The sequence below is a fragment of the Oryzias latipes genome, chromosome 23, assembly GCF_002234675.1.
Source record: "Oryzias latipes chromosome 23, ASM223467v1".
NCBI classification, from domain to species: domain Eukaryota; kingdom Metazoa; phylum Chordata; class Actinopteri; order Beloniformes; family Adrianichthyidae; genus Oryzias; species Oryzias latipes.
In genome coordinates this window covers 20810391-20837689 of record NC_019881.2, presented here as the reverse complement: position 1 = coordinate 20837689, position 27299 = coordinate 20810391, and the positions used below count along the sequence as shown (strand labels likewise).

The following is a 27299-nucleotide window of genomic DNA, read 5'->3' as shown; positions in this document are numbered from 1 at the left end:
CTTTTAGTTGGTTTTCTGACACTGGAAATAAATGCATTATTGTTCATGTAAATAATTTATTGGCAAATATTTTAGAAGTTTTTATAGATTTGTTTGTAGTTGTTTAAATATCCATCAACGGATTTACATTTGAATGTAAATGAGCGCAGGAATGTGTGGCTGTTCTTACTGTCCCCGGCCTGCAGAGGGCGCTCACTGCCAGGAGTCACGCCGTCATTACTCCACTTCCTGGACGACCAAAGCAGTCATGTTACTTTAGGAACTTCACAAACTAAGAAGAATTAATTCACGTTGAAGATGTTTAGAAAGAGATTACAGGTTTGTAGATTTAATCTGGGATTAAAATGATCTGTAATCCAAACCAAGAAGCGATTTGGGCGGGAAGTGCTTTATTATGCAGCCTGATGACTGTTACATAAAAGCAACAAACGCTGCAGGGACTGAACGCCGTCCTAAAGGGTTTCCTCCTCAAAAGTTTCACTGGATTTTGTTTAACTCGAAGCTTCAAAGCTTTTGAAGCTTCATGAACTCCACGAGTGAATCCAAGTTTCTCCTCCATCAAAGCGGCGGTCGGCAGATGGGAGGAGCCTCTGAGGACGTGACGGTAGAACGTTTCTTTAGTTCAGCAGATCCAGAACCTTCTCTGGATCCTTCGGGAATCGGATCTCTGACCGCTGATGCTTCAGAGAAACCGTGGTGCTCAGCGCCAGCCACTGCTCTCGGCGCCGCCACCGCTGCTGCGGGCCGGACCGCGGCTCAGCTGGGGGAATCGCACTGCCGGCGTTCTGGACGTGGGCCCGTACAGGCCGAGGTTCCGCGCCGCCTGGGACTTCCTCGGCTGCTTCACGCTCGGGAAAGGGGAGAAGTTCTGATGCCGGAGGGCGGAGGCGTTTAGGGCGGGGGTCGATGCGGACGATGAGATGTTGGATCTGGAGGAGGAGGAGGCAGAATAAAGGGAGGGGGTGGAGGGCGAGCAAGATTTGTAGAGAGTGGTGGGTGGAGGAGAGAGAGGGGACAAGCCGTTGGCTGATGAGGGGGAGGGGAGGAGGGGGGTGGAGTCTGGTGATGGCGTGGAGGTGAGGGGAGGAGAGAAGGAGTGAGCAGGCCTTGGAGACGGAGGTGTGGATGGAGGGATGCAGGCGGAGGTGGGAGGAGGTGTCGGAGATCTGGGGATTTCTGGACTGGAGGAGGCGGACTCCTTACGTTTCTGAGAGGATGGAGGAGGAGGGATGAGGGGAATGTCGGGATCTGAAGGTTTGGGAGGAGGATCAAGGTTGTCTGGGAGAATCCCATCTTTTTTCAAATCCAGGGAGTCCATCTGCACCACCACCTCCTCCACCCCCACCTTCGGAGTCACATCTGCACACGCCGGACCACAGCCATCATGAGACGCCGCCATGGAGGAGTCACGGCCCTCCTCCTGCTCGTCCCCTCTCTGTGCAGGCTCCTCCTCCTCCTCGTGTTCCTCTGAATCCCCGAATCCAAGCTGAGCGCGAGCTCGGCTAATATTTTTGCGATGTTGTCGGACGTAAGCTCGCCAAGGAGACCGCGCGCCTCCCCTGGAGCTCCCCGGGGACCCGGTGCTGTTGGAAAGGAGCGAGCTGCACCGTTTCCGTGACGGAGACCCGGGACTGCGGGGCAAAGGGGCGGGTCCGGACCCGGGGAGCGTGCAGAGGCTTGCGGAGGTCAACCTGCAGCTGCGAGGAGCGGAGCGAGGCTTTCGGCCCAGAAGGAGGTGGTTGACCACCGAACTGGAGGGGTTGAGCTGGGAGGCCAAGATGCGGGTTGCTGGACACTTATCTGCAGGGAGGGGTGGGAGGGGAGGGGGGGGGGGGGGGGAGACACAACAGTAAAAAAAGACAAATAAAAAAAAACAATAAGACTTGCAACACAATAATAACTCTCCTCCACATCATGATGGAAATGAGAGAAAAATCCCAAAATGTTCTGAAGATCAGACTCAGATGTTTGCAGCTGAAGATCCAAAGTTATTAAAGAAGCAGAGAAGCAGACAGAACATCAGAGTCCAGAAAATTCAAAGAACCGAGCTCTGAAGGCTTGGAGAGGAGATTTCAGCTCCAGAAATGACGAAAACCATCAAATCAGTACAGCAGCTCTCCACATGCATGGATTCAGGTTAGAAAGAAAATCCATCTAACTACTTTAAACTGTTTCTAAAGTATAAAAAAGGGAATATTTCAGTAAAAAAATTAAATTATTTTATTTTGGATTTAGATTCAATTCTGAAACTTTTAGTTGACAAGTTTGAGTTTCTCTAACTAATGTTTTATTTCTATAAAAAACGAAATCAAATTCTTCAACTATGCTCTACAAAGTGTTACAAGATTTTGCAATTTTAAAAATACATCTAAACACGTTATTTTTAAAAATCTGGGCAAAAAAAATCAAATATTGTCTCTGAATTTTTTAGATTGCTTTTCTTTCATTAAATCCACACTGAGCTTCAGTTTTTCTTAAATATATACATGTTTGGTTTGTGAAAAAGTTTCCTAACATTTAAATATATTTTTAAGAATATTAATGTTTTGCTACGTCAACAAGAAGCTGCTAGCATTATGCTAACATGTTAGCAGAGACATTTCCAACATGTTAGCATTGCCGGCTAATAGGTTAGCACTTCATCGCTGATATTTTAGTACGTCATCTCTATAGCTGTGTCCGAATTCCTTCCCTACTCACTATATAAGACGTTTGTCATTTTCTAGTGCCGTCCGAATTCCTAAATCGAGTGACCAACAAATTTCCCAGCAGTCTCTGCGAAAAACCAGTGTGCATCGATACACACTAGATTGGCGAATATAGACCACAATGCATTGCGTTTGAACAATATCTGAAAAAAATTGTTTTTAAATGTATTTTTTACCATAAACATTGTCATCTTCAGAAGACAGACTTAAAAATAATTGTCGCAAAACTCTCATTAATTAGATTTTAACTTTGTGAAATCGATGACAACATATAAAAAAAGAAATTTAAAAAAGCGTGTCTGTGTCCGAATCGCTTTTAAAATCCATGGTACATCGTTTTCCAGTATTTAAGGGTTAGGATGGGAATTCGGACATAAATATAATCTTTGTTTTTTTCATGTTAGTCTTTGTCTTTACAAATGTTCGTTTCATTTTGGTCTGTTTTAAAATGGGCCAAACAAACCAAACCTGTTTTGGTTCATTAAACTGAACACATTTTAGGGCTGAAAAGAAAGGAAATGTTAGCGTTTCCACTGCAGACGAATGTGCATGAAGATCAGAGCTGCTGTTCCACAGACGTTCAGGAGGATTTGGGTCATAAAGTGTAGCAGCTCGTGAACATCAGAGAGGTCTGGATGATGCAGCTCTGATGATCCACATTCCTCTGTAGTTTCAGAGCAGACAGGTCATGAAAGCCCCCGCAAACCCGCAGTGGTCGCTCAGAGGCGTGTACCGTCAGCTCGCCGCTCAGAACCGTCGCTCTGAGAGTTTGAGTCCTTCTGCAGAACCCGCTGACTCGTGGCCAGGTTGGGTCCAGGTCCTACAAGTCACAGCGTCCAACATCCGCGTTTATGTTTTTTTTTTCCTTCCTCAGAAGGGAAATTCCCTCTCATCTGGTTTAAACTCCGCCCATCATGGTTACAGGTAACCCCCACCCACCTGTTCCGAGGTATAGGTGCATCGTCTGCGCCTGCTGCCGCCTCTTGATGCGCGAGTATTGCTTCTTGAGGGCGTAAATGTCTGTGCTCATCCTCTCCATCATCATGCTGTTGACTGTGGACTGATGCTCCGCCTTGGCTCCGCCCCCTCCTCCAGTGCCAGCCCCTACCGCACCGGGGCTCAGCTCCGCGATGCTCCCCTGCTCGGTCCTATGATCTGAAAAAATACAAATAAAGACGTCCTCAGACCAACTAATCCGGATGAGCAGATTAAGACGGCAGAAATTATGGGATTAAAGTCAGATGCTGGGTTTGGTTTGAAAATCCAGCTTTGTTTTTCCTTCACATCTGATCTCTAAAGACAGGAAGGCTCGTTCTGCAGAACCAGAACCTCATGCAGGACGTCTGCACATAGAATCCGGTTCAGCGGTTTCTGCCTCCGATGGTTTCATGAACATAACCGGTTTCCTCCTCCTCAAACGCCAGAGAAACGTCTCCTGTGCTGATGTTCTCCATCATCCTGGAACGTAGAGGTCAGACGCGTTTCTGTCTGACATCCATCAGATCCACCACTGGAAGAAACCTGGAGCAGGGGAGAACCCGACCAACCACGGAGTCCAAGAACTCTAGGAGGACTCATCCCAGAGGTCCTTGGAGAAGGAGATTGAGGAGTTCTGACCTCACCTGATTCAGAGGTCAGCGTTCAGGATTCAACCCTCAGAAGAGACTTTGACTAAAGCACATAAATACTTTTTTACTGAGTTTGCTCTCTCAGCTGACAGACAGCTCTCGTGTTGTTTTTCATCTTTAAATCCTCAGATCTTCACTAAAAATCTGCTACAAACGTTGACGCTGTAACGAGCTTCTGAAAAACTCCGACACCCACAATCTGTTCCCAAAAATCTGTGTACAAATATTTATAGATATTTGTGACATCAGTGCCGATTTACGATCTTTATAAATGTCGTAGAATTGAGTGGAAATGCTCTTCAAACCGTATTATCAGTAAAAAAACACAGAATTATCACAGAATTATGTTGGATTTTAAGTATATAAACTAAAACCACATGCATGCCTGTCACAGGAAATCCTTTAATTTTCAAAGTAAAGTGTAAGTGGAGGTTCTCATTTTCAAAGATAAAGTCTTGTTTTGTAGTTAAAAAAATGAGACTGGTCAGTTTAGTGCGTGAATTAAAGCAGTGGCGTGCGGTGAGGCTGTGACATCATCAGATTTACAGAGTAGTTTATTCTCCATTTCTCCAACAGTTAGTGTCTGTTTAATTTCAAAAAATGTCTCTGCTTACAAACTGTAGCATTAGGAAAAAAAATAAATAAATAAAAATATATATATATATATATATATGTATAGAGTAATCCTCCATTTAGAAAAATTATGCTAGTTAAATATTTAAGTATAACTGGACGGCGGCATTTGACATGCTACGACTAACTATTCTTTATCTGCAGTGTCATTCTCTGGGATCACCAGTGCCCCCTGCCTGGAGGCAGGTGTACTGCGGGCCTCACCTAGTGCTTTCTAGCAGATAAAGACGATTCATTGAGTCACAAACTAATGTGAATAGAATAGAATAGACATGTTTAAAAGTTATTTCATTTTAATTTTTGTTAAATAAAATAGAATATTCATTTTATTTTATTTTCTCCATTTTTAAAATTTTGCAGATGAGGCAAAAAAAAAAAATGTTCTTAGGTCCGTCTTTTAGCGCAGAAAAGCATTTTTTTTATTTTCATCCACCCAGTAAAAGACATAATCCTGGTTTGATGTGTGAATCCATGTTCGGCCTCGTTTTGACGAAGCAGCAAACTAAACGTCTGCATTTGGTTTTCTGCAGCTTCATATAATCCAGAGGATTTGACGAGGAGGAGGAAGAGGAAGAAGAGGTGTTTGGACCGGAATCAAGGGCAGAACATGAGGATTTGGAGCAGCAGCTGCTCTCAATGTGGGGGGTGTTTAATCCTGGGGGGTGAGTGTTTGCTGACCTTTCAGGTGTTTCTGGTATCTCTGCAGTTCGGGGGCCAGCAGGCCCCCCAGGGGCCCCAGGCAGCCAAGCACCGTCACCATAGAGTCTTCGTCGTCCATGTCCACGTCGTCGTCGCTTTCCCATCCGCCTATCCTGCCACTGGAAGACCACCACCATCATCATCATCAGCTGTAACATTCAGACCTGCAGGTTTCAGAGGGCGGGGCTCACCTCCCGTTGGGTTTCACTGAGGTGGGGAACGGAGTGATGTTGTACGTGTATTTCTCCCGCAGCTCGGCCAGCTGGGGGAAAGGAAACGCCGCCATGGAGTAAACCTCCTGACCAACGGAGAACAGACGCACGTTTTAAAAAAACAAAACAAAAAACTCTCACACTCGAGTCCCGTCTGCAGATCAGAAAAGTTTCACTTCGCCCAAACTTTCGACAAAGGATCATTTTAAACATGAGAGCCTGAAGATAAATCCAGTCAGAAACATCATAATTCACTTTTAGAACACATAAATAATAGTTAAGTCACGAATTCTTCACATCAGCAGCTCCAGATTAGATTAAAAAACAGGAGAAAATATCTGCAAACGTGTTGAATTTAAAGTCTCTGTAGGTGAAAAACGTCTGATGGAGATGTTTTCTCCAGAGCTTCTTCTGAATTATTTTGTCCCTGTTCTTCTGATCCCCAACTGTTTCCTCTGACTCTAAAAAAGCCGCAGAGACATGAGATCCTCCTTTGTTTTCCGGCTTCATTCCTGCTCCACGCGCTGGTTTGTGGAGAACCTTAAAATGTTGTTTTCATTACAGTTTACCTCCACTATTCTCTGCTCAAAGCGACCAGAACCAGAAACGTGAGTGTCAGGAACTGAGCGTCATTTTCCATTTGAGGCTTTTATTTTGCCTTTGCTTTTGTGTTTCTACTTCCTGTGTCTGTTGGAAACATCAGAGCTATGCAGTTTTATCGCTCAACAGGGGTTCAGTCAAGTTCTGGCCTTTTCTGGACATCAGCCCTCCTCTTTTCTCCCTGGTTTCTCCTTCAGCGAGGAGTTTCTATGGAGGCATTTATTGTCTTCTGAATGGGATTTGAAGGATTTATTCCGTTTAGAAAGCCTCGTAGAACAAAGTCTGAATTTTCACAGTCCAAAAAACAGTAAAAACGCCTGAGGTTCGGAGTCAAACCTGCATGAGTTCTGTGGCGTCTATCAGGTTCTGCTCCAGCATCTCCTGAGTGAGGCCCCCCATGGTGCTGTAGAACTCGTCTGCAGTCTGACAGTCCTCGATCCGCCTGAACACAACCACGAGGATGCGATCAAAAAGATTCAAAGCATCAAACGTTACATTTAGAAGCTTCCAGCTTTTCTCCTGAGACGCCTGGCAGGTTTTTAGGCAAGAAAACAAACATTTCATTTGATTTTCTGGTGGGATTTTTCCTATTTCGACCCTTCACGAACAGCAGAGAAAATCCCAGAGATTAGTGAAGGGTTTAGCTGGAGGAGCTACAGTTCTGCTCCGCTCCGCTCCAGAACTTGGAGTTTCACTGAATCAAAGCTCAAATAACAGCAAAAGCTTTGTTTGCAGATTTTCCTTAATTGTCCCGAGAACCTAATTGGGCTAGGATCTGCAGATTGCAGAGTTCTTCTGTCATACAAGCTTCTGTCCTTGTAACATTTGATTCTTTTTGTACATAAGTGGTCTTATGGAAATAAATCCCGGACGAGCCCCCAATTTATACTTTGTGCTTTTTACAATCCCCATGCAAGGGGCGTCACGGTTGAAACACGGATCCACTCACTCTCCAAGCCTCTCCCAGATGGCGAGGGCGACCCGGAACAGAACCTCAGAGCCCTCGAAGAAAACCGAGTCCCAGATCCTCAGGACAGTGTGAGCCGGAAGGCAGGTGGCGAACATGGTGAGAAACCACTGCATAGTGAAAACGTTGGTGAGAGGCGGCTCGTAGCTGCCTGAGGGGGAAGCAAACACGGGGAGACGTGAGCCGACATCACCAGAAAGACGTGATGCTACGAATCTGCATGAAGGAGAGAAAAGTCTAAGACGCATCAGGAAACCCAAGATGTAATCGCTTTAGCGCTAATGCTAGCATACATGTGATCAGACATGTAGCACAAAGTAGAGGAAACATTTATAAAGCTTAGACCAGTTAATTCTACCATCACTGTTCCAAAGAAACTAAAATTCCTCCTTGTTTTGAAGAGACAAAAACTGCAGAAGACAGATTTTATTTAAAAAGTAAAGAAAAAAAAAGCTTCAAGACTATTAAAGATTTTCCAAATAAGGTAAAAAACCAAATAAATGACCGACAAAAATTAAAAGTTCAAAATAAAGCTTAAAACTTGATCTAAAACGATCAAAATGTTTAAAGAAAATGAAACTGATGCCGCCTGAGGAACCACGCTAAACCAAAGTCACGCTAGGTGCTGCTAAAGTAATCAGAGTACGAGTGAAAGAGTCAAGGAAAAGGCGGGAGTACCTCCAGCTTCTCTGTTGGCTGCTTTCTGAAGGTGGTGGAGGTGCTGCGACAGGCGGGGCAGCTTCAGGCGCAGCAGGTCTCTGAACACCGCCATGTCCACTGAGGGGGGGACGACATTCAGCACGAGTCCATCAGAAATCAACAGTCACTGCTTCAGCCCTAGTCACATGACCCGCGCGGGCGCAGCGGTTCTTTTGGGTCCGTGGAGGGTCATAGAGAGGAGGGGCTGCGTATTGCAGCCACCTCGTAAAAATGGAACGTACCATTGTCGTGCGTTATCGTCAGGATAATGAAGGTGGCACACACGTATGAGAACAGCACCAACAGGCTCCTACGCTGAGCGATCAGAACCCAGTCAGAACCAGTTCTCCTCAACTAGCAATGGTTAGAGAAAACACCTGGCTTCCAGGTAGGTTCTGTAGAGAAACCCGTTTTCTCCAAGTAGGTCAAAAGGGTGACAGTCTTCTGACAGGAGGTGCCAGATGAAGGAGAGATGGTCGACATGAGAGGAAGAGGAGGAGGAGGAGGAGTGGAAACCCGAGCAGAGATCATTTACACTAAATCCATTGAAATGGCGTTTTTGGTGTTTTTAAAATGTTCTCGGCGCATTTTTCTGATGATTGAGGACATAGATTTAAAGCAAACTAAGATTAAAATCGCATTGCTAAGAATTTCTTTATTCAAATCGTTCTCAATCAGAAACAGACAAAAAAAAAAGCTGTTTGAAAAAGATCGTATTTGTGACAGAAAATAAACTCAGGCGGGTCACAAGCACCCCGCTCTGTTCCACTATGGGGAGGGAGGGAGAGGGGAGGCGGGGTTGCTCCACGCCAATGGTCCCGCCCACAACTCAGAGGTGAATTTTTAATGAATTTCTGCCGCCCTGCAGAAATGAAGTCCTAGAAAAAACGAAACCGTTTTTTGTTTTTTTTTGGCTAAAAACGACAGAAATCACAATTAAAAGGCCACCAGGAAAACAGATCAGATGATCGGAGTGGAACCTTAGAGGTCCAGATCCTCCACTCAACCCTGTCAAGTACAGACTTCTAACCAAAATAAATGGTTTTGTTAAAAAAATTTGTGAATCTAATGTGAAGAAAATAGTTTTTTTCACCTGATAACGCTCGCAGGTTGTTGGCAAAGTAACTGTCAGGCAGAACTTTGTCGATCAGGTAGATCATCACCTGAAGAAAGAACATTAAAAGGACATTAAACAACAAAGACGTCAAAGAGTTTGTCCGATTCTGGATTTTCGGCGTCTTCGTACCTTCAGAGCGTCGCTCTCGCTGCCCTCTGTGACCTCCAGAATCAGAGCCGCCAGCACGTTGAAGCCCTGGCAGTAACCCACCGTCTTATTCCAGCGAGCAAACGCCAGCAGCACCCGCTTCAGCACCACCCGGTCCTGCTCCCCCTCCTGGCCGCAGTAGGAACTGCAGCCCGTCCGGTGTAGATCCTGTGGAAGAGGCAGCCGGTTCACTGAACCTGAACAGACGCCATCGATGCACAAACGCAGCCGGACGCTCAACTCCCAAAAGTCAACATTTCAACGCTTTTTCTGAGGATTAAAAATAAAACTTTGAGGATTTTCTCAAAGAAATTAAGCATCAGGACTCCTTAAAAACATTTATAAAAATTACTTTAACAATTTAGTTTTGTATAAACCTCATGTTAAATGGATTTGTTGTAAATGTTCAAGGTTCTCTCTTTTGATTTTTTTATCTAAATAGTTTTTTAATTTTCTGTACTATAAAAGGTAGCTAATTGAACAATAACAAATCTATTACAACAAATAAAGAAAAATGAAATACATAGAAGAAAAAAATATATTTTTTAATCTTCCTGCACTTTTGGGTAAAATTCCTGTTAGATTTTGAACCTTTTGTTTGGAAATCAAAAGATTTTAGGAATTTTCAATCACATTTTTTCACTTGGTGCAATTTTAAGACAAAATAAGATGAACATGATGCATATTTGTCACAATGCCAGCATAAAAGATTGAAGGTAAATGTTTTAAAATAATATTTATTAATTTCTTTAAGATAAATTACTGACAAACACTGAAGTTGTTGGAAAATTTCAAAGATTTTGGGGGAAAAAAGCTTTAAAAAAAAAAAGACCTTTTTTCTATTCTGATATTAATTTTCAAATAAAATAATTTTTCAAACCAAATGTCGCAGAATTAGTTATTTTTGTTATACAAGTCTAATTTTCTGTTTTGTGAAAAAATTATTTTTATCATAAAACTTAAAAAAAAAATTAAATACAATCTTTGTAAATTGTCTGTTTATGGGATAGAGAGACTGAGCAAGCTTCAACTTTCAATACACATCACTGATGCATCCGTTTGTTTGAAAATATTCATTTAATTTTTTTTGGACCATAAGAATCCATTCCTCTAAATTTACAGTTAAACGACTCAAAGAGCATGCTGGGATTTGGAGTATTTTCTGCATTTGAAACCAAAACTTCCAACTTTTAGTAAATGAGGATTTTCTGACCCCACAGGCAGGTTTTTCTTAATAAATTTACATCTTTCACTTGTTGTCAGGCGGTCAATGTTGTCACAGAGTTTTTGTGAAGTTTAGATTATCTGTAAATATTTGCCAAGGAAAAAACTACAGCAGAAAAACAGAAACGCTGTTTTTGTCAAAAAAAAAAACGAGTTTCTCCGTCAGATCTGCAGTAACTACAGGACACCTCCCCCTAGAATCCGATTATAGGTTAGGGCAGTGTTTTTCAACCTTTTTTGAGCCACGGCACACTTTAACCCTGACAAAAATCCCGCGGCACACCAGCATCCAAAAAAAGAAAAAAAGCAGAAATTCATGGTCTGTATTGATCGACAGACCCCCCCCCTCGCAATCTCACATGGATTTTTGTGATAATTGTGGCAGAAAAAGCAGGAAATTGCGGCTGTTTTTTTCTAAGAGATGAACCACCAGCTAAAGACGAGCTTTAGCTGGTATTTTTGTTAGAACTGAGCGACTTTATCAGCAGAATTAAGAACAAGGAAGTGAAGACTTTAAGCACTTCTGATTGGTCAGACTGATGACATGTGATTAAGCCTTCAAGAAGGATTGGCGGAGACAGTTAAAGGGGCGGGACTTTTCCTTACACAGTTATAGCTGCAGGTAAATCGCGGCACCGTGAATCTTATCAAAATGTCTTTAATAGAATTAAATAAACACAAAGAAAAAGTAATTTTAAGATTTTTTATATTCCTTACTACTCAGTGTTTTATCAGGGCCTGTTGAGAAACACAGAGAGCTGATTTCTTGGAGATGGAAAATGTTTTTAGATCAGTGAATGAGGGCAATTTCCCACGGCGCACTTGACCATCTCTCACCGCACACTAGTGTGCCGCGGCACACTGGTTGAAAAACACTGGGTTAGGGGACAAAATCAAACTGAAGTATTAGTTTAAGATCAGAGAAATGAAGCATAGTTGAGAAACATCATGGATGATTTTAATCTGGATAGTTTCATGGTTTTATATCCCGACTGCGGCGCCGACCAACGATCTGGTTACCTTGACGATCTGGATGCCGAGGGAGTCGTCGTCTGGGTTGCTGCGCTCGTTGAAGGCGAAGCGCAGCGTCTTCTCCCAGTCGATGGAGATGCTGTGGAGGTACTGGTCTGCTAGCGTTAGCCAGACCTGCAGAGGAAAAGCAGAACCAGCTGAATAATCGATCCATGAAAGTAGATCAATCTTTTATGCCTGTCCTTTTCCAGTGACTGAATGCAAAACGGCAGTAAAGCCAAAGTCTGCTAGCTTGATGCTAACATATAATGGAATTTCCCATAGGATGGCTAATGCTAACACAGATTGAACAGCTTTATAGACTCGCTCCTTTAAGGAAACATTTTTTAACCATTTGTGGTTGTATTTGTATACAAATATGTCTAAATGTGTAAACCGAATTGAATCTAAAGAATTGAAAAACGTCGGGAGATGATTGGCGACACCCAGCCTCTTCATGGAAAGATCAACAGAAGCAGCTGTTTTTTTTTTTTTTCAAACACATGTAGGTTTGTCAATGTTTTGGGTTCAAAGTCTCGTTGCACAAAGGATGAAAACGTTTGTAATCCGTGTTTGACTGAGAGAGCTGCACTCGGATTCTGCAGAGAACCTCAGGAAACCAAATTTCAGCTTCTCCAGATCAGACTCCTAAACTATTAGACCAACACGAAGCTTTAAATTTTACAAAAATCCATCTGGACTCAAAAGAAAAACCGTTTTCCACACAGAAATGCTGGTTCCCTCCCAGGATTCTGGATGTTCCTGCAGAACATGAAGCGTCAGAGATGGAGCTGAGTTCATGGTAACCATGGTGACAATGGGCCATACTGCTGTTAATGCTGCTTTAATCTAGACTGGAGCTAAAACTCTTAATCTGGTATCAAAATACAGAAAATATTGCTCGAGAAGACCAGGATTATGAACTAGAACTTTACAGACAGAGGAGGAGAACCAAACGTTCGGACAGAAGATCAACTTCCAATCCTCATTTCTGACACAACCAAATTACAACCGCTGGTTCAAGACCTGTGACAGTCAGGAACCAGAAGTTTTCATGGTCCGGTCACCTCAAGAGCAAGGGCAGACGGACCAAACCTGCAGCCGATGACCCACACAAAGACGAGGGGTAGAATGAGGCATCATGGGAAAACGCCACAGAACAAAACCCAGAGATCCAGCAGAAACAAGACTTGAGATTATGGATTATTTCAACAGCAGAGGAAAAGCAGGAACATGGCGTGTGTGGTGGTGGTCGTACCCTTTTTCTCCATTCCTTCGGCACCCCGGTAGGAAGTCTGGCCACGGCTTTGAGGGCGTCGTACCACTGGAGACAGAAAAATGTAAACATTTCTGTTGGAAACTCACTTATTTCCGTCTCTGCAGATTATTTCTAAATGAGCAAAAGACACATAAATGATGCTAAAAGAATAGAAAATCCAGAGAAGTCATCTCTATTTTTACAATATTTATAGATGTTTTAAGGCTGTAAAACTAATACGTCCAGTTTTATAGAATGAGTAAACTGAACATTGTGCACAGAGATCGACAAGGGTTACAGCCAATCAGGAGGCAGAACACGCAATAATCTGCAAAGGTGAATCGTGTCACGGCGAGGGAACACCAATTCCCTTCAGTTTGTAGTTCGTCTGTTGCACATCTCTGGAAAAAAACATTTGCTTTGCACGTAAAAAAAAATCCCAGCAGCTCTTTGTCCTCCAGAGGTTACACGCATTAACCCTTTAACATCAGAGCCGGTCCCGCAAGTCTTCAACGGATTTAACGCAATTACAGCGGATTCTGCTGCAGACGCACTTATCAGGAAAAGGAAGGCCTAACGACCTGAACACAAATGTGAAAAGTTATTTCCAAGATTACTGAAGTCCGTCATAATAGAACTCAAACCAATGAAATTGCATAAGAACTGCTTATATGACAGTGTCTTGTCCCCCCCATTCCTCTGCACAATGGACTATTCCGTCAACAGCAACTTAATGGAGGGAGAGATTTAAACGCATCCAAACCCGGTTTTGCAGCCATTTTTTTCATGTTGCAGGACATGTATGAAGAAATTAGGTTGAAAATTGTGTTCCTGAATATATTTTTTATTCGTAAATCAGGAGCAGACAAAAGAAATGAAGTTTTAAAAAGGTTGTATTTGTGATGTAGAAAGAGTCTCCCCGCTCCGCTCCATTCTGGTTCATGCGCCGTCGGACAAATAGGTCAGTGAACGTCTCGGTTTTCCTCGTCTGAGCTGGAATCTGAATCTCAGCTGTACAGCTGGATGGAGCTGATATTGCGGCTATTTTTCTTGCACCGCTAATGTTTGGTTAAGTTTGGGAGGGGTTGCAAGCTAGCGGGAAAGAGTGCAAACGAAGGGATGATGGGAAACCATCCCAGGCCAACGGTTCCGCCCACAACTCTGAGGGGAATTTAGAATGAACTCCTGCCGCTCCGCAGAAACTATGTCCAAGAAAATGACACAGGTTTTTGGGTTTTGGCCAAAAAAAAAAAAAAAACCCAAAAAAACGGCCTCATCATAATTAAAAGACGATGACTGGAGACAGAAGATTGGAATGAAGCAGGAAGCCCAGACGGAAACATGAGAGATTGGGGGGAACCCGTCTCGGTGTCCGGCGCCCCCCTTGGCTGCCGCCTGGTACGGCTAAGCACGCCTGTCCTGTGACTTGGGGGCCCAGAGGCAGGTTCGCCTATGCCTTCCAGCGCCAGGGGGCCCCCTCTGCGCGTGGCTGGGCGCTCCCCCCCCTCCCAGAATGCGTGGGTCCCATCGCCGGGGGCGCTCCTGGCCTGGATGTCTCTCCCCCCCCTCTCCTGGTCGGGCTGGGAAGGATCTGGTTCCCTTTATGAACACACGGTTCACTTCGGCAGCATGCATGTATCTTAGAAGTAAGATCTTAAGCCCGAGCCCGAGTCAGAACCCGAATTTCGGGTCTGGTCGGGGACTAAAATGACAATCATAACGTTCGGGTCGGGCTTCTCTCTCGTTGACTTTTTTTTTAATAAATACATGTTTTGTTAGCAGCTTAGCTTGTCCCCCCCTTTTTGCTGTGTTTCTTTGGTGTGACTGCGGTCGTCAGGGGGGTGACGCAGCGACGGAAGGAGGCGTTGCCTTGGATGACGCAGGTGCATGAGAGGAGAAAAAGGAGGGGCTGTTCTGCTGCATGTGTCAGTTTGAATGTGAAGGTGTTTGGAGACGTTGTGCTGTAACAGTTGATCCCACCAAAGAAAATGAACGGCTACAGGCCCGTTCCGAAGCAACGGACTGGAGATCATAACAGCGGTTTCCGACTACGGTCCGAAGCCTGGCGCTGAAGGTCACAGTTTATAAAAATGTAGACTAAAACGATGTGTGGATACTAAACTAAGAAATACTTGTTATAAATAATTTGGTTAAAACAGAGAAGGCGCTGTAAGGTAATTGCTATATAACTACTACTAAACAGGAAGCGCAGCTGCAGTATCTCTACGCGTAATTAAGCATCAAGATCTCCCTTTCACTCTCTTTGTCGGGCCTCTTATTCTGTGTTCCAGCGTTATTTCGTTGTGCAAATGCATTTATCATGACCATAAAAATATGTAGATTATCTTAACCTCAAGAAGTCTTGCATTTTTTTCTGCCAAAAATACTATGGGATAAATTGAAATTTCGGGTTTGCTTCGAGCTCGGGCCTGCAAATCAAGTTAATTGGTTGGGCTCGGGCTGGGTTGGGCTTTAATGCCCGCGGGCCTGGGTCGGCTCGGGCTGGATGTTTTAGGCCCGATCTTACCTCTAATGTATCTCCACCCCCACGTGCACGTGCACACTGCTCCCTGTCTGCTACATCCCTCCTCCTAACCCACAGTGTGTTGATGGACAGATACCTTCAGAATTACACCTATGATGTAATATTTGGCTTTCCAGCAGATCTGGTATAATTGTTACAGCTTAAAATATTAACTTATTCAAATCAGCGCTTGTATCCCCCACTTTCTCACCTCTTCTTTTTACTCGCCCCCCATCACATTCTTCCCCTCTCCCTCCCCACACACTAAATGTGACAAATAAATAAAAAATAATAAAAACCAAAAAGGAGTTTATACAAATTTACACTCTGGTTTTCCAAAGGTATATACTGTAACATTTTTGTGATGGTAAAACCTGTTCAACACTAAAGGATTCAACTCTGATCTGTTTGCTCAGTTGTTGGACAGAACAAGTTTAAAAAAAAAAAAAGAAATAAAAAAAACATGAGAGATCTACAGCAGGATCACATCCAGGAAGATCTCAGAGCTCACCTGCTGGAAGCCGTTCTTTCCCAGCGACGGCTCGATGGTGAACTTCAACCTCGTGTCGACTCCTGACAACAAAGAAGACGGGGATGTTTATTTATGAGCACTTTTCCCAGAAAGAATCACAAAAGGCTGAAATTACAAAAAGTCAAAATCACCACAAAAAAAAAAAACGGCAGGATGAAGCAATAGAAATGCAATGTATTTGATAAAAAGCATATAAATCCACACTTAGCTATAATTTTAAACTACCAAATTCAAAAATAAGCCAGAACCGGTGAATGTCGACTGGTGTGGGTCCACAGTTCTGGACAGCCTGGTGGACCCAAACGCTTCAATGCAATATTTTTCTACCACGAGATCCTAAACTGGAAATCAGAGCATCGTTATGAAATCATCGGCATAGAGGAAATAAATTATTACAACTTCAGTTTAATTTAGCACATTTTTTTTAATTCTACATTTCTATGTTTGGGTGTTCCAGTCCTGCCCAGCTGTTTGGGGCTCTGAGGTTCTGCGTGTTGGTTCCGTTTGTCAAACGGGGACAGAGGAAGCTCCGTCACTCCCGCCACGGTTCGGAGCTCTCCACTTCCGTGGTGCTGAATCCGAAACTGCTCAGATGAAACCGCGGCGCGGAAGAGAAATCCCGGAGCAGGAGATCCCGATATGACGACGCTCCTCTTCCGGTTCTTCGCCATCCATTCATCAGATAAAACGGAAGAACCCCCAGGTACCCCCCCCCCCCCAAACCAATCGCTTTGATTAATAAAGTGTTGCTAAAACCTGCGCGTTCGTTGGTTTGGTCCTGCGCCATGGCGTCGCCGCGCGGCTTCCCGGAGGAAGAGGATTAGAGGCGGGAATCTCTCCTACTTCCCCGTTACAGATTAACGCGGCGCGCGCCCAGATGATTCTGAGGGAAACAAACCAGGAAGCGACGAACTAAAGAGGAAAACGACTTCCTGCTCAAAGAAAGAAAATAAAACTCCAAAGACAACCAGGAGGAGCGGATTAATGAAGAATTTAGACATAACAAAATTATACAACAAATAATTAGAATCCTGATGGATTTAAAGGCTGGTGCGTTCAGGGTCCGTATGGAAATGACATCATCAGGTGAAAACTTTTCCAAATTCTTTATAAAAGGGCTCTGTGAACACAAAGAAATCTAAGGATTGGAGCGGAAACCCGCCGGGTCTGCAGGTGAAGACCCGCGCGGGGGCGCGCGCGCGCGTCACCTGGCTCTAAGGTGCAGAGCAGCCGGGGCGCGCTCCTGGAGATCCCGTTCCGCTTCCTCAGGACGTTACTGATGATGCTGCCGACGCCCCCCGACCCCCGCTGCCGCTGCCTCGCGCCCGCCCGCGGCCTCCTGCCAGCGGGGGGCCGCTCCTGCCGCATCCCGGAATCCGAGCGCTTGTTCACGCGGACGATCGGCTCATCGTTCGAATCTCGGCTCCGTCCGGAAGTGGGGGCACACGTCCGCTGCACCTCCGCTCAAAAAGACGCGCAGAAACGAACCGATCACCGCCGCTTCCCGGTCATCCCGTCCACTTCCGAATCATTTCCGAGGAAACGTGGAACGATCAGAGGTTTCAATGTTGCAGGAAAGGTCAAAAAACGACAGCTGCTGCTGAAGATGCTCAACTCCTCATCCTCCTCCCGTTTGGCGTCAGGAAGAGGAGGAGCGAGGGATGCGGAAGGAGGAGAGGCGCGGGGAGGGCGGGAAGAGATGAGGTAATGGTGACATTAAAAAGAGAATAAAAAAATCCAGATATGGAGATAAAAAAACTTTCTACTTACTGTAGTTGCAGAAATAAATTAGAAAAAGGATTAAATTCCCTTTTATTCACAAATTTAAACTCAACATTAACAGTCCTCAAAAATAGCTACATTTGATTCCAAACAAATGTAGCCATTATCAAACCCGGAATCCATAGCAACCATTTCATTTTTTTCACATCTTGGTCTGATAAATCTATGTGGTGATTTTCACACGTCTGTGGCAAACTCATTTTTTCTTATTTTCCATAGCAACCAATTACACCCACATTGGTATTTATAAATAACCAAATTGGAACAGTTTTTCTCAACGTGCACCCATACGGGTTTTGAGCCATACGTCTAAAGGAAAACTATGAAAAGTACCATTGTCGTTCATGCGGTAAGTCTATCGTGAAGTATTTGTAAGGATTATATAATTTGCACGGACTTTGTTTAGTGTGGTGCCGTTATGCCACTCTGGTCATTGGTGGTCACACTCAATGCCGCATGCATGGGATGTGCACGTGATAAACAAGTGCCCGTAGGACGGACGCCTGTAAGATGGCGTCTAAATTCCTCATTTCCAACAGGCTGCATGTAAAGAATGCACACGTATGACGTGAACAGCACTAACGGGTTCTTTGCTCCGTGCGCACGTTTACGTGTTGTTTAAGTGTTCTCTATGACCGGTTGCTCGCAGCTCTTCAAGCCGTCTACAACTTTGACATTTCACAGGTTTGTTCCACTCTTCCATCGCCTGCAGGACAGATGGGACTAAAGTTGAACCGTTTTATTTACATGCTGCTCTCTGCTGCTGTTTGCGGTTGAATTTTACTGTAGAAATAACATTATTCTCCTATTAAGGTAATAAAGTTTGATGATCAGAAATGTATATATATTTTTTTAGGTAAAAGTCTAATCCAAGTTTTATCGAGTGAATTGAATTTCATTTTCAGAATAAATGAAAGCGGATTTAATCCAGACTATTTTAGGAGATTACAGTGGTCTCTTACATAACCGGATGTTCAGATGAACATTTTTGGAACCTTCTTTTGATTAAGGATTGATGGGAAATGAAAAATGAGCTCCAACCGTTTCTGTTTAAGAATCTTTCAAACTGGATCTCACACAAAAAATTGAAGTAGTATTTTTTTGGATACTGTGAAGAATAGTTAGAAACTGCCTGTAACTTTTATTACACTAATGGTTTAAACTTAATTCACTAAGCATGTATTATCATCTCAAAATTATATTACATTGATTGATTGATTGATTTGATTTATTTAAGTGTCATGCACTAATGTGCCCAGCCCACACGGGCTTATATGACACTGAAAGACAAAATACACAATACATAAAGATACATCCCCCTCACAAAAATCCAATAACCCCCCTAATCAGAGTCTAACAGAATACAAAGTGTGCATTCTTATTGTCCATGCCTTTGACACAAAATTTGCCAAATAAAAGATTTCATTTTCAAAAAGCCAACGTAAAATTTTGTCTTCAGATAACCAAAACAAATCAGGACATTTCTTTTCTATGACCTCATACATACAAAGTCTCTGTTTTTCATACAAAGGACAATAAAACAAAAAATGAAATTCATCCTCCACCACTTGCAGCTCACAGAACTCACAGAGTCTTTCCTCCTCAGGGATGCCTTTAAAGCGCCCTACTTCCACCTGTAGGGGGAGCACTCCTGCTCTAAGTTGAGCACATAAGGATCTTCGTCCTCTTTTTAAGTTATATATAACATATGGCTCAGCAGAAAATGTGTCCTTAATTTGCAAATAAGTTCGTAACTTTGGTTTTTGAAGCAGTTTCATTTTCCATTCTTTTTCATAATAACCAACTAAAGTTTCCTTAACATTATCTATCTTACATTTCAAACAATTAAAAAATAATGATTGTAGGTTCACAGAGGACAGAATGTTAAATACATCATTACACCAGGGATAAATATGAGCTCTATCCCAATCAAATACTTTACGTGCAAGTCTCTGCAGGTAAAGTCACCAGCCGGTTCCATAATCTGAGAACTTCTGCTCTTTGTCTGATCACACAAGGTTCCCACCCCATGTCCCCCTCTATGGCGGTTTTAGTGGTGAACCTGTGTACACCCAGAAAATATCTCATTGCCCTGCTTTGAACCTTATCACACTCAGGAGCGTCTTCATAACCCCAGACTCCTGCAGAATAAAATAACACAGACCCCACCATGACATCGTAAAATTTACTAAACGTGTCAAGACTCAACTCCGGACAGACCTTCATCTTATTTATCACTGCGCCAAGTGCCCTCCCAGCAGAATCTGATAACCGCTGCTTCCCTTCTGAGAACATCATATTTTTATGGAAAACAAGACCAAGATATTTATAGGTATCAGTAAACATGAGAGTAGTTTTACCAAAATAAAACAGAAAATTACTTTGAGGTACTAAAGGCTTTCTAAAATGAACTATTTGTGTTTCATCACCATTTATAGTGAGTCTCCATTTGTTACACCAGTCATTCATTGTATTTAACATCCCTTGTAATTTTATTTCCTCATCCGCTATCAAAATAATATCATCAGCATCAAGTAATATGCTCAAGTTCCAATTATTGATATCAATACCCAAGTTAGTTTTCTTAATTTCTTGAGCTAAATCGTTGACATAGAAAAAAAGATTTCCCTGTTTAACTCCAAACGGTGTGGAAAACCATCCTGTTTTTATGTCATTCACCTGCACACAGGCTTATGGAGCCTTGTACAGAGCTTTAATTGCTTTATAAAATTGACCGTTAATATCATACATAAGTAATTTATATTCAAGAAGATCTCTATCGTGTCAAATGTTTTTTTTAAATCCACAAAACAAACAAAGGTACTTTTACTTTCTTGCAGTCTGGCTCTCACCACCGAGGACAGAACATAAATATTGTCAATACACGCTCTATTTCTCCTGAATCCATTCTGCTCCTCTACAAGGACTTCGTTTGTTTCTAGATATTCAGATAACCGATTATTTAAAATACTAGAAAACGCTTTATACACGGTACTCAGAAGGCTAATGTCTCTATAGTTCAGAGGGACTCTTGGGTCTGCTTGAGGGGATTTTGGAATCGGCTTGATGATCGATTTATACCAAATAGATGGTATAAAGCCATTCTTAAAACAAAATCTAAAGAGACATTTGAGAAAGCACAGCCAAACTATTTTTCTCACAGTTTCTTCTCATACTCCCTTTTTTCTGTGCATGTGTGATCTGCTGAGGAGGCCCCAGAATTATCTTCACTTTAGCCTTGGAGCTCCTCTCCAGCAGCGACCTGGGGGCGTGATTTTCACACGGGGTCCATCGGATGATCTTCTGAATATGCAAATGCAGGGTTTTTATACCAAGCCCATCTCTGAGCTCGTTGGTTCGGACTTTGAATGCACCATGTTCATCTGTCTGTCCCCTTCGTGTTTGTACGAAGTAAAACCTCCACAAAAGATAAGTTTTGTCTCTGAGTCATTATTCATTTATTTCTGTGTGCAAGAAACTGACGGGGTACGGACTAATATAATCCAGTTTCTTCACAGATACCTTGAATATACTTTAAATCTGCCGTTTAGTATATACCACAAAAATGAAAAAATTTACTTCCTAAAATGATTTTTAGAGTAGAATCAGTGGAGGTGACATGAAGAACGTCTACATCAGATGGAAAAAACTGGTAAAGACCAGGTTAAAAGTAGTGGCAGTGATGACATTTGATAGTGGAGCAAATAGATTTTGGAGCAAAGGCTTCAGAGGAAACAAAGTCGAAGCATCTGTAGAGCCTAGTTCTACGCTGATGACGCCTTTAACAGCAGACGAGGCTACAGATGAGAAGAAAGCGGGTGAACGTGCAGCAGAAGGATCAGAGGACCAGCAGCTTTGAGAAGAACAGAATATGTTAGAAAGGGGAGAAGACCAGATAAAAGTTCTGTATAGGATGGGGAGAAAGATTTTACCGGAAGTGTGAACTGGAATAGCAGAGATGATGGAAGACCGTCAGGTCAACTGCCAAAGAGGTGAAGATGCTGCTGATGCTACGTTCACACCGGCCTCGGAAAGACGTTCGAGCGACCGCTTCCAATGGAAAATCTACGCATAATTGTGAGTTTCGAGCTTCCACATTCAAAATGTCCCATTCATGAGTCGCTTCTCGAGTTTTTTAGTCCATTTTTGGGCTCTACGTAATGTGCACTGAAAGTTAAGCATTGACCAATCAGGGACTCTGATTTGTATAGTACGGAGCCTGTGTCCTGACATTAGAAAACTAAAATATATCTCGTTCCCACAAGATAATATTTCGTTCCCTCGAAATAATTAATTTTGTTCGCACAAATTAATTATTTCGAGGGAACGGAATATTATCTTGTGGGAACAAGATATTAACCTGTGGGAACGAGATATATTTTAGTTTTTTAATGTCAGGACACGGGCTCCGTAGTATAGGTATGTATAGGCAACGTCATTTTCAAAACCCGGAAGAACCAACCATTTGAAAGTCCTGGACTGAAGGACAAATGTGCATCGCTGGTATGTAGGAGGTTTGGATTTTATGACATCTGCTGAAAATGTATTCTTTTTTGTTTTTTTTATTCAACTATTAAATGTGGACGGCATCTTCTACAACCTTTTTTTCTTTTTATCCGTGAACAAATGGAGGGCAGGAGCCGGATTTCCATCGGTTCAATGGAAACCAGATGTTCCTGTGAGTCTGAACCACAGATCCGCCTCCTGTTTCCAAGTTGGTCCAGAAGGAGGATCCACTGGAAGTGGTCAGTTCTTGGCCTCAAGAACCAAAACTCTGCGTATTTTCCAACTTCCTGATTAGCTGGGTCAGGTGATTCCAACCTGATTGACAGAACACCTGGTTCAGGTAGTCAGCATTGTGCAGGCAGGGTTGGAAGGGTTAGAAAGCCCTAAAAGCTCATCTCCTCACCTCATCAGTTCACGTTTAAGTTCTCCAAGACCCACAAAGACTCATGTTTGTGTTCACAGGGAACTTTGATGCTTTTAAGTCAAACCATCAGCGGCATGCACTTACGTCTCTTCTGCGACGCGGCCTGGAGGCACGCCGTGACGATGTCGTAGTTTTTCTGCAGCTTGTGGTGAAGGCGGTCTCTCCTCCTCAGTTGGCGGATCAGTTTGGCCGACTGCAGACCGCTGCGGTACTTGACCTCCTGGATTATTGAGCGCAGCTCCTCCAGGTCTGAAATGGAAAACACAAGTTCAGAGACTTAGAAATCCCCGCACAGAAAAGTCACCAAAACAAACGTTGGTCTGCGTTTATTTATTTTTTTAAGAGATCTGTTTTTCACATCTCCACAAAGAGCTGAGCCGCAAGCCGGTCTGCTGCTGGCAGCAAAGCGGAGCCGTTTGTCGCTGCAGGCAGCAAAAAACCAGAACAGCTGATCCACAGACACACAGGACCATTTCATGGAGGCAAACGCTTTAGAACCAGGCCTCCGTTCAAATGAACAGAAAGCAGAACCTCGATGGAAACCATGTTGTCCAAAACCTCATCTGCAGTTTCAACATCTGCAGAAAATGATGTGGATTTAAAAGTGGAAACCAGAATCACTTCAGACTGATCCAGTTGATATTTACTTATATGGAATAAATAAATCTAGATAACTGTCAGGTTTGTTTTAAGTTTGTAAGTTTTTCTTTTCTTTAATTCCAGTTTAACAGTTAAAGTTAATCTGCTGTTCTGCTTTTGTGCAGCAGTAGTTCCTGTAGCAGAAGATTTAAAAATTCACCCAAAATCAATAGAATAAAACATAAATCTATTTTCTACGATTCTTTAAGAAGTTAACTAATAAAAAGTATTGTTTCTTTGTTCTTCATATGGACAAAATTATGTAATATAGTTCATATGTATTCATTTTTTCCATCGAAGCTGCAAAGTCTTGAGCAAAAACACATTTTTCCTGATGGTTTGGACCCCGCCCGGTTCAGGTGTCAAAGCTCACTTGCAGGTCTGAGTGAACTCTGATGCCGACAGACGGCGGAGGGGAAGCGAACCGGAAGAAAACGTGTTTCCACGAACAAGAAGTCGGGTAAAAACACTGATAAACCTGGCGTGGTATTTATTGATCATCAATTAGGTTTTCTGCTCATCTTTTTCCTACACCTCAGCTTTAAACATGACCAACACTGCCCCCATATGGGCAGCTGCTGCTACTGCATGATGATAGTTTCAGAGTGAAAACTTAAGGTTTTTGGTATTTTAAAGATCCACACTGACAAAAATGGTGTTTTTAAACACATTTTCTGATGATATTTAAAGATAATTAAGCCCAAAACTGAGTATTTTTCCTCAAATAGCTGGGAATGAAAAGCAGATTAAAAAAATTAAGGTTGAAAAAGTAAACACTGAGCAGGCCACAAGCTCTCGGCAACGGGAAGGGGAAGTGGGGCGGGGTTGCTACACACCAGTGGGTTCGCCCGCAACTCAAGAGATGAATCTCTAATGAACTCCTGCTGCTCTGCAGAAACTATGTCCTAGAAAACTGCAGGTTTTTGGATTTTGGCTGAAAACAGCATCATCATAAAAGACCACACTTTGAAAACGGATCCAAAGATGATCATTGAGCTGGACTGTAACTCCCCTCAGACTCCATGAATATATATTTATGACAAAATTCTGAAACGAATAAAAGAAAGACTGTTATATTTTTCATGGTTGAAGAGTCGCTGGAAAATGAAATGCTCAAACTGCAAAAAACAGGAGGAATTCGCTCGTATAAATTCACATTTATACGACCAGCCGTCGCTGATCCAGACTGAAGAAGCCCGGTCTCACCGCTAGATCTTCTAAACCCACTAATGAAGGAATTCTGTGGCTGCTCTGCGGGTTATCAGCGTTTCCTCTTCCTGCTCTCTGCATTGTTTCTGCAGATTCTGACCCGGTAACGCCTGGTCGTGCCTGCCGTCACAGCGAGAACACGGCAACGGGCCGCTGGGAGGAAACGCCGAGACCTTCAGTGTCTAGATGAGGAGGAGGCGGGGCTTATGACTCACTCAGAGATGGTTTCTATTAAGGAACAAAGAGAGAAAGCGGCCGGGCTCAGAAATTTTAAGTGCAACATTTTTAAAACTGATTTTGGTTTTCCCAAATTCCTTTCAGAAAACAAATAAAAATATTGAAATTGTCTTCCGATGGAAAATATGTCAACAATTTAGCCAACGGAGCCAGGAGAAGGAAGTTTGAGGTTAAAAATCAAAGCAGACAAAACGTTCAGCAGCAAGTCAGCATTCCACAGCTCTATCTCCACTGCATCTGTGGGAGCTCCTGTGTAACGCCCACAGCATAGAAAAACACTGCATTAAGTCCAACTCCAATCATATTTTGATCCATTTTCAAAGCGTTCCCACACGTGTTTTAATCATGATTTTAGCCAAAGTCAATAAACCCGGGCATTTTGCCAACTGTGTTCACACTGGACAAGCAGGAAGAGGCGGCTTCTTCTTTTTCTTTATTTACTGTTTCATAGCTCACGTGCACCACCTACAGGTGGAAGACACTTGGTGCAACATGTCAAACCGGTGCCAATCTGGTAGATCCAGCTCCAGGCTTTTTCCTTTCACAGCTCTATTCCGATATATGAATGTCATAGAATTCCGTCCGGACAAAAAATGCAATCATCAATTTTTCCTTCATGATCAATTTTCAACAGCTGGTACTTCTGTGAATGAAAAAGGACCCAATCCATACATCACTACCAAATCTGAATCTCAACCCGTTCAAAGTTAAACTGGTTTAACTTGCAGCGCGTGTTCAATGACTGTGTGTAGACCCTGAAAAGGTTGTTAAAACATGCATAACGACAAGAGTTTCAACGCAGAAGTCCGAATAATTTACAGAGACTTTTAATGGAAGTGGTTGCTTGAACATCCGTAGCAGAGGGCGGTATAAACATAGCTTTCCCTTCTTATTTGTGGGCGGGAATGTTGGCGTGGAGCAACCCCGCCCCTTTTACACTCGACTCAGTCGAGTGTTTTAAAGCTCAAGTTAAGACCTTTTTATTTAGGAAAGCTTTTAGCTGACTTTTACTTGTGTTCACTTTTGCTTGTTTGTTTATTTCTATGCCTGTGTGCGTTTTATTGGGTATCGTTACTGATTTTATATTGTTTTACTTTGTGAAGCACTTTGTGAGTCGCTCTCTGTGAGAAGTGCTATATAAATAAAGATTACTTACTTACTTACTTACTTACCGCCCCTTTTAACTCAAATCTTAAAAGTTAAGATGTGGGTAAAGATTTAATTCAAATTCGTACGGCCGTCAAAAGTTAAAGCCTAAAATATAATCTCAAACATTTTATGCTGGAAAAACAACAAAAAAATCTTGATTTTTTTTTTTTTTTTTTTTGCACAGACTGACCCATCTTTGCAGCTACTGCCCCCTAAAGGTGGGAGACGGCATTGACTCCAGAATAATTTACACTTTCATTTGTGGGAAACAGAGTTTGATCTCAGTAAAAATCCAATACATCTTCTCATTAGGTTTTGCGGAATATTTTGATTAAATAAAATAAATATTAATTTATTTGAGGGGGACCTCCCCCTCCCTTAGAGCCGCCCCTGGTTTCTGTCATGACGTCCAGGTTTGAGCACCACGTGCCGCAAACATCACCTTTCTGGGCCAGGTAGTTCATCTGGTGCCTCCTGGTTTGCTTCTCCTGTAGCTCCTGGAGGAAGCTGGAGCCGGAGTTGCTCCTCCCCAGGAAGGCGTCGGACCCGGACGCCTCCGTGGAGCTGTCCCAGCTGTCCGCGCTCCTCCTGCCGCCTCCGCTGTAGGTCTCGTACAGCTCCACCAGCAGCCACTCCACGATGGAGGTCTTGGGAGGCTTCAGCCCATCCTCCCGGGCTCTGGAGTCACCTGCCACGCTGCTCCTTTGGGTGGCGGTAACGGGGGCCCGCTCCTGCTCTCCCGGAGGTGATGATGTGTCATTCGGTGACTCGGAGGTCCACTTCTGGAAGCCGGAGAAGTCCTCCTTGAGGAGAGAGGCGCTCACAAAAACGCCGCTCTCCTCCTCAGAACACAAACCTTCGTCGCATATGTCGACTTCCGAAAGTTCTTCCCTGCTCAGTTTCGACGTCATTTTTTCCTTCAGCGACAACTTTCCGGGTCAAACTCTTTGATTTTGTGGTCGTTTTATGCGGAAAATGCTCATTTCTGGGGAAGACGCGGCAGAAGTTAGAAAGTTCTCTTTGAGCGCGTCGAGGAGGATGTTCCTGGAAGAATCCACTGCTCACCTTTCAAAGGTGGATTCCTGTCTCACGCGCGGGTTTTGCCTGTCTGACCGTTCGGGGAATTGAAGACCCCGCCCCCCTCTCCAGAACTGCAAAGTGGAACAACCCACCTAAATTTCTAAACGGCTGCCAAACTTTCTTCAGGTGCAGCAGGTGCCTGCGTCAACCAATCGGAGGAACCCGAACAGAAATGGTCCAATGAGCGTCGTTCTTTGATGGTAACAGCTTCATCGAGTCGGAAATTGACGTTTTTCTTTCAAAATAAAACAAAATATAGACGTGTATTTTTATTACATACTTTATCTATTTTTTAAGTGAAAATAAAAAAGGGA

General features: G+C 43.2%; 1 protein-coding gene across 6 annotated transcripts; it reads right to left on the bottom strand.

The window, feature by feature from the left end:
- Positions 1-370: 370 nt before the first annotated feature.
- Positions 371-27178, bottom strand: tbc1d30 (TBC1 domain family member 30). Of its 6 annotated transcripts, XM_023952241.1 has the most exons (16): positions 26971-27178; positions 26348-26890; positions 22756-22920; positions 15939-16000; positions 12904-12969; positions 11655-11780; positions 9393-9578; positions 9240-9309; positions 8126-8224; positions 7430-7598; positions 6817-6922; positions 5860-5966; positions 5648-5787; positions 3648-3863; positions 3442-3528; positions 371-1800 (listed from the first exon to the last, which is right to left on the bottom strand). In XM_023952241.1, exons 2-16 carry the CDS (start codon positions 26814-26816, stop codon positions 701-703), a joined length of 3168 nt encoding a protein of 1055 aa, XP_023808009.1. In that variant the 5' UTR covers positions 26817-26890; positions 26971-27178; the 3' UTR covers positions 371-700. The 6 variants fall into 6 exon arrangements, with proteins under 6 accessions (XP_023808009.1, XP_023808008.1, XP_023808010.1 ...); XM_023952240.1 differs by having other exon boundaries at positions 26348-27178; XM_023952242.1 differs by lacking the exon at positions 3442-3528 and having other exon boundaries at positions 26348-27174.
- Between the last annotated feature and the right edge of the window lie 121 nt (positions 27179-27299).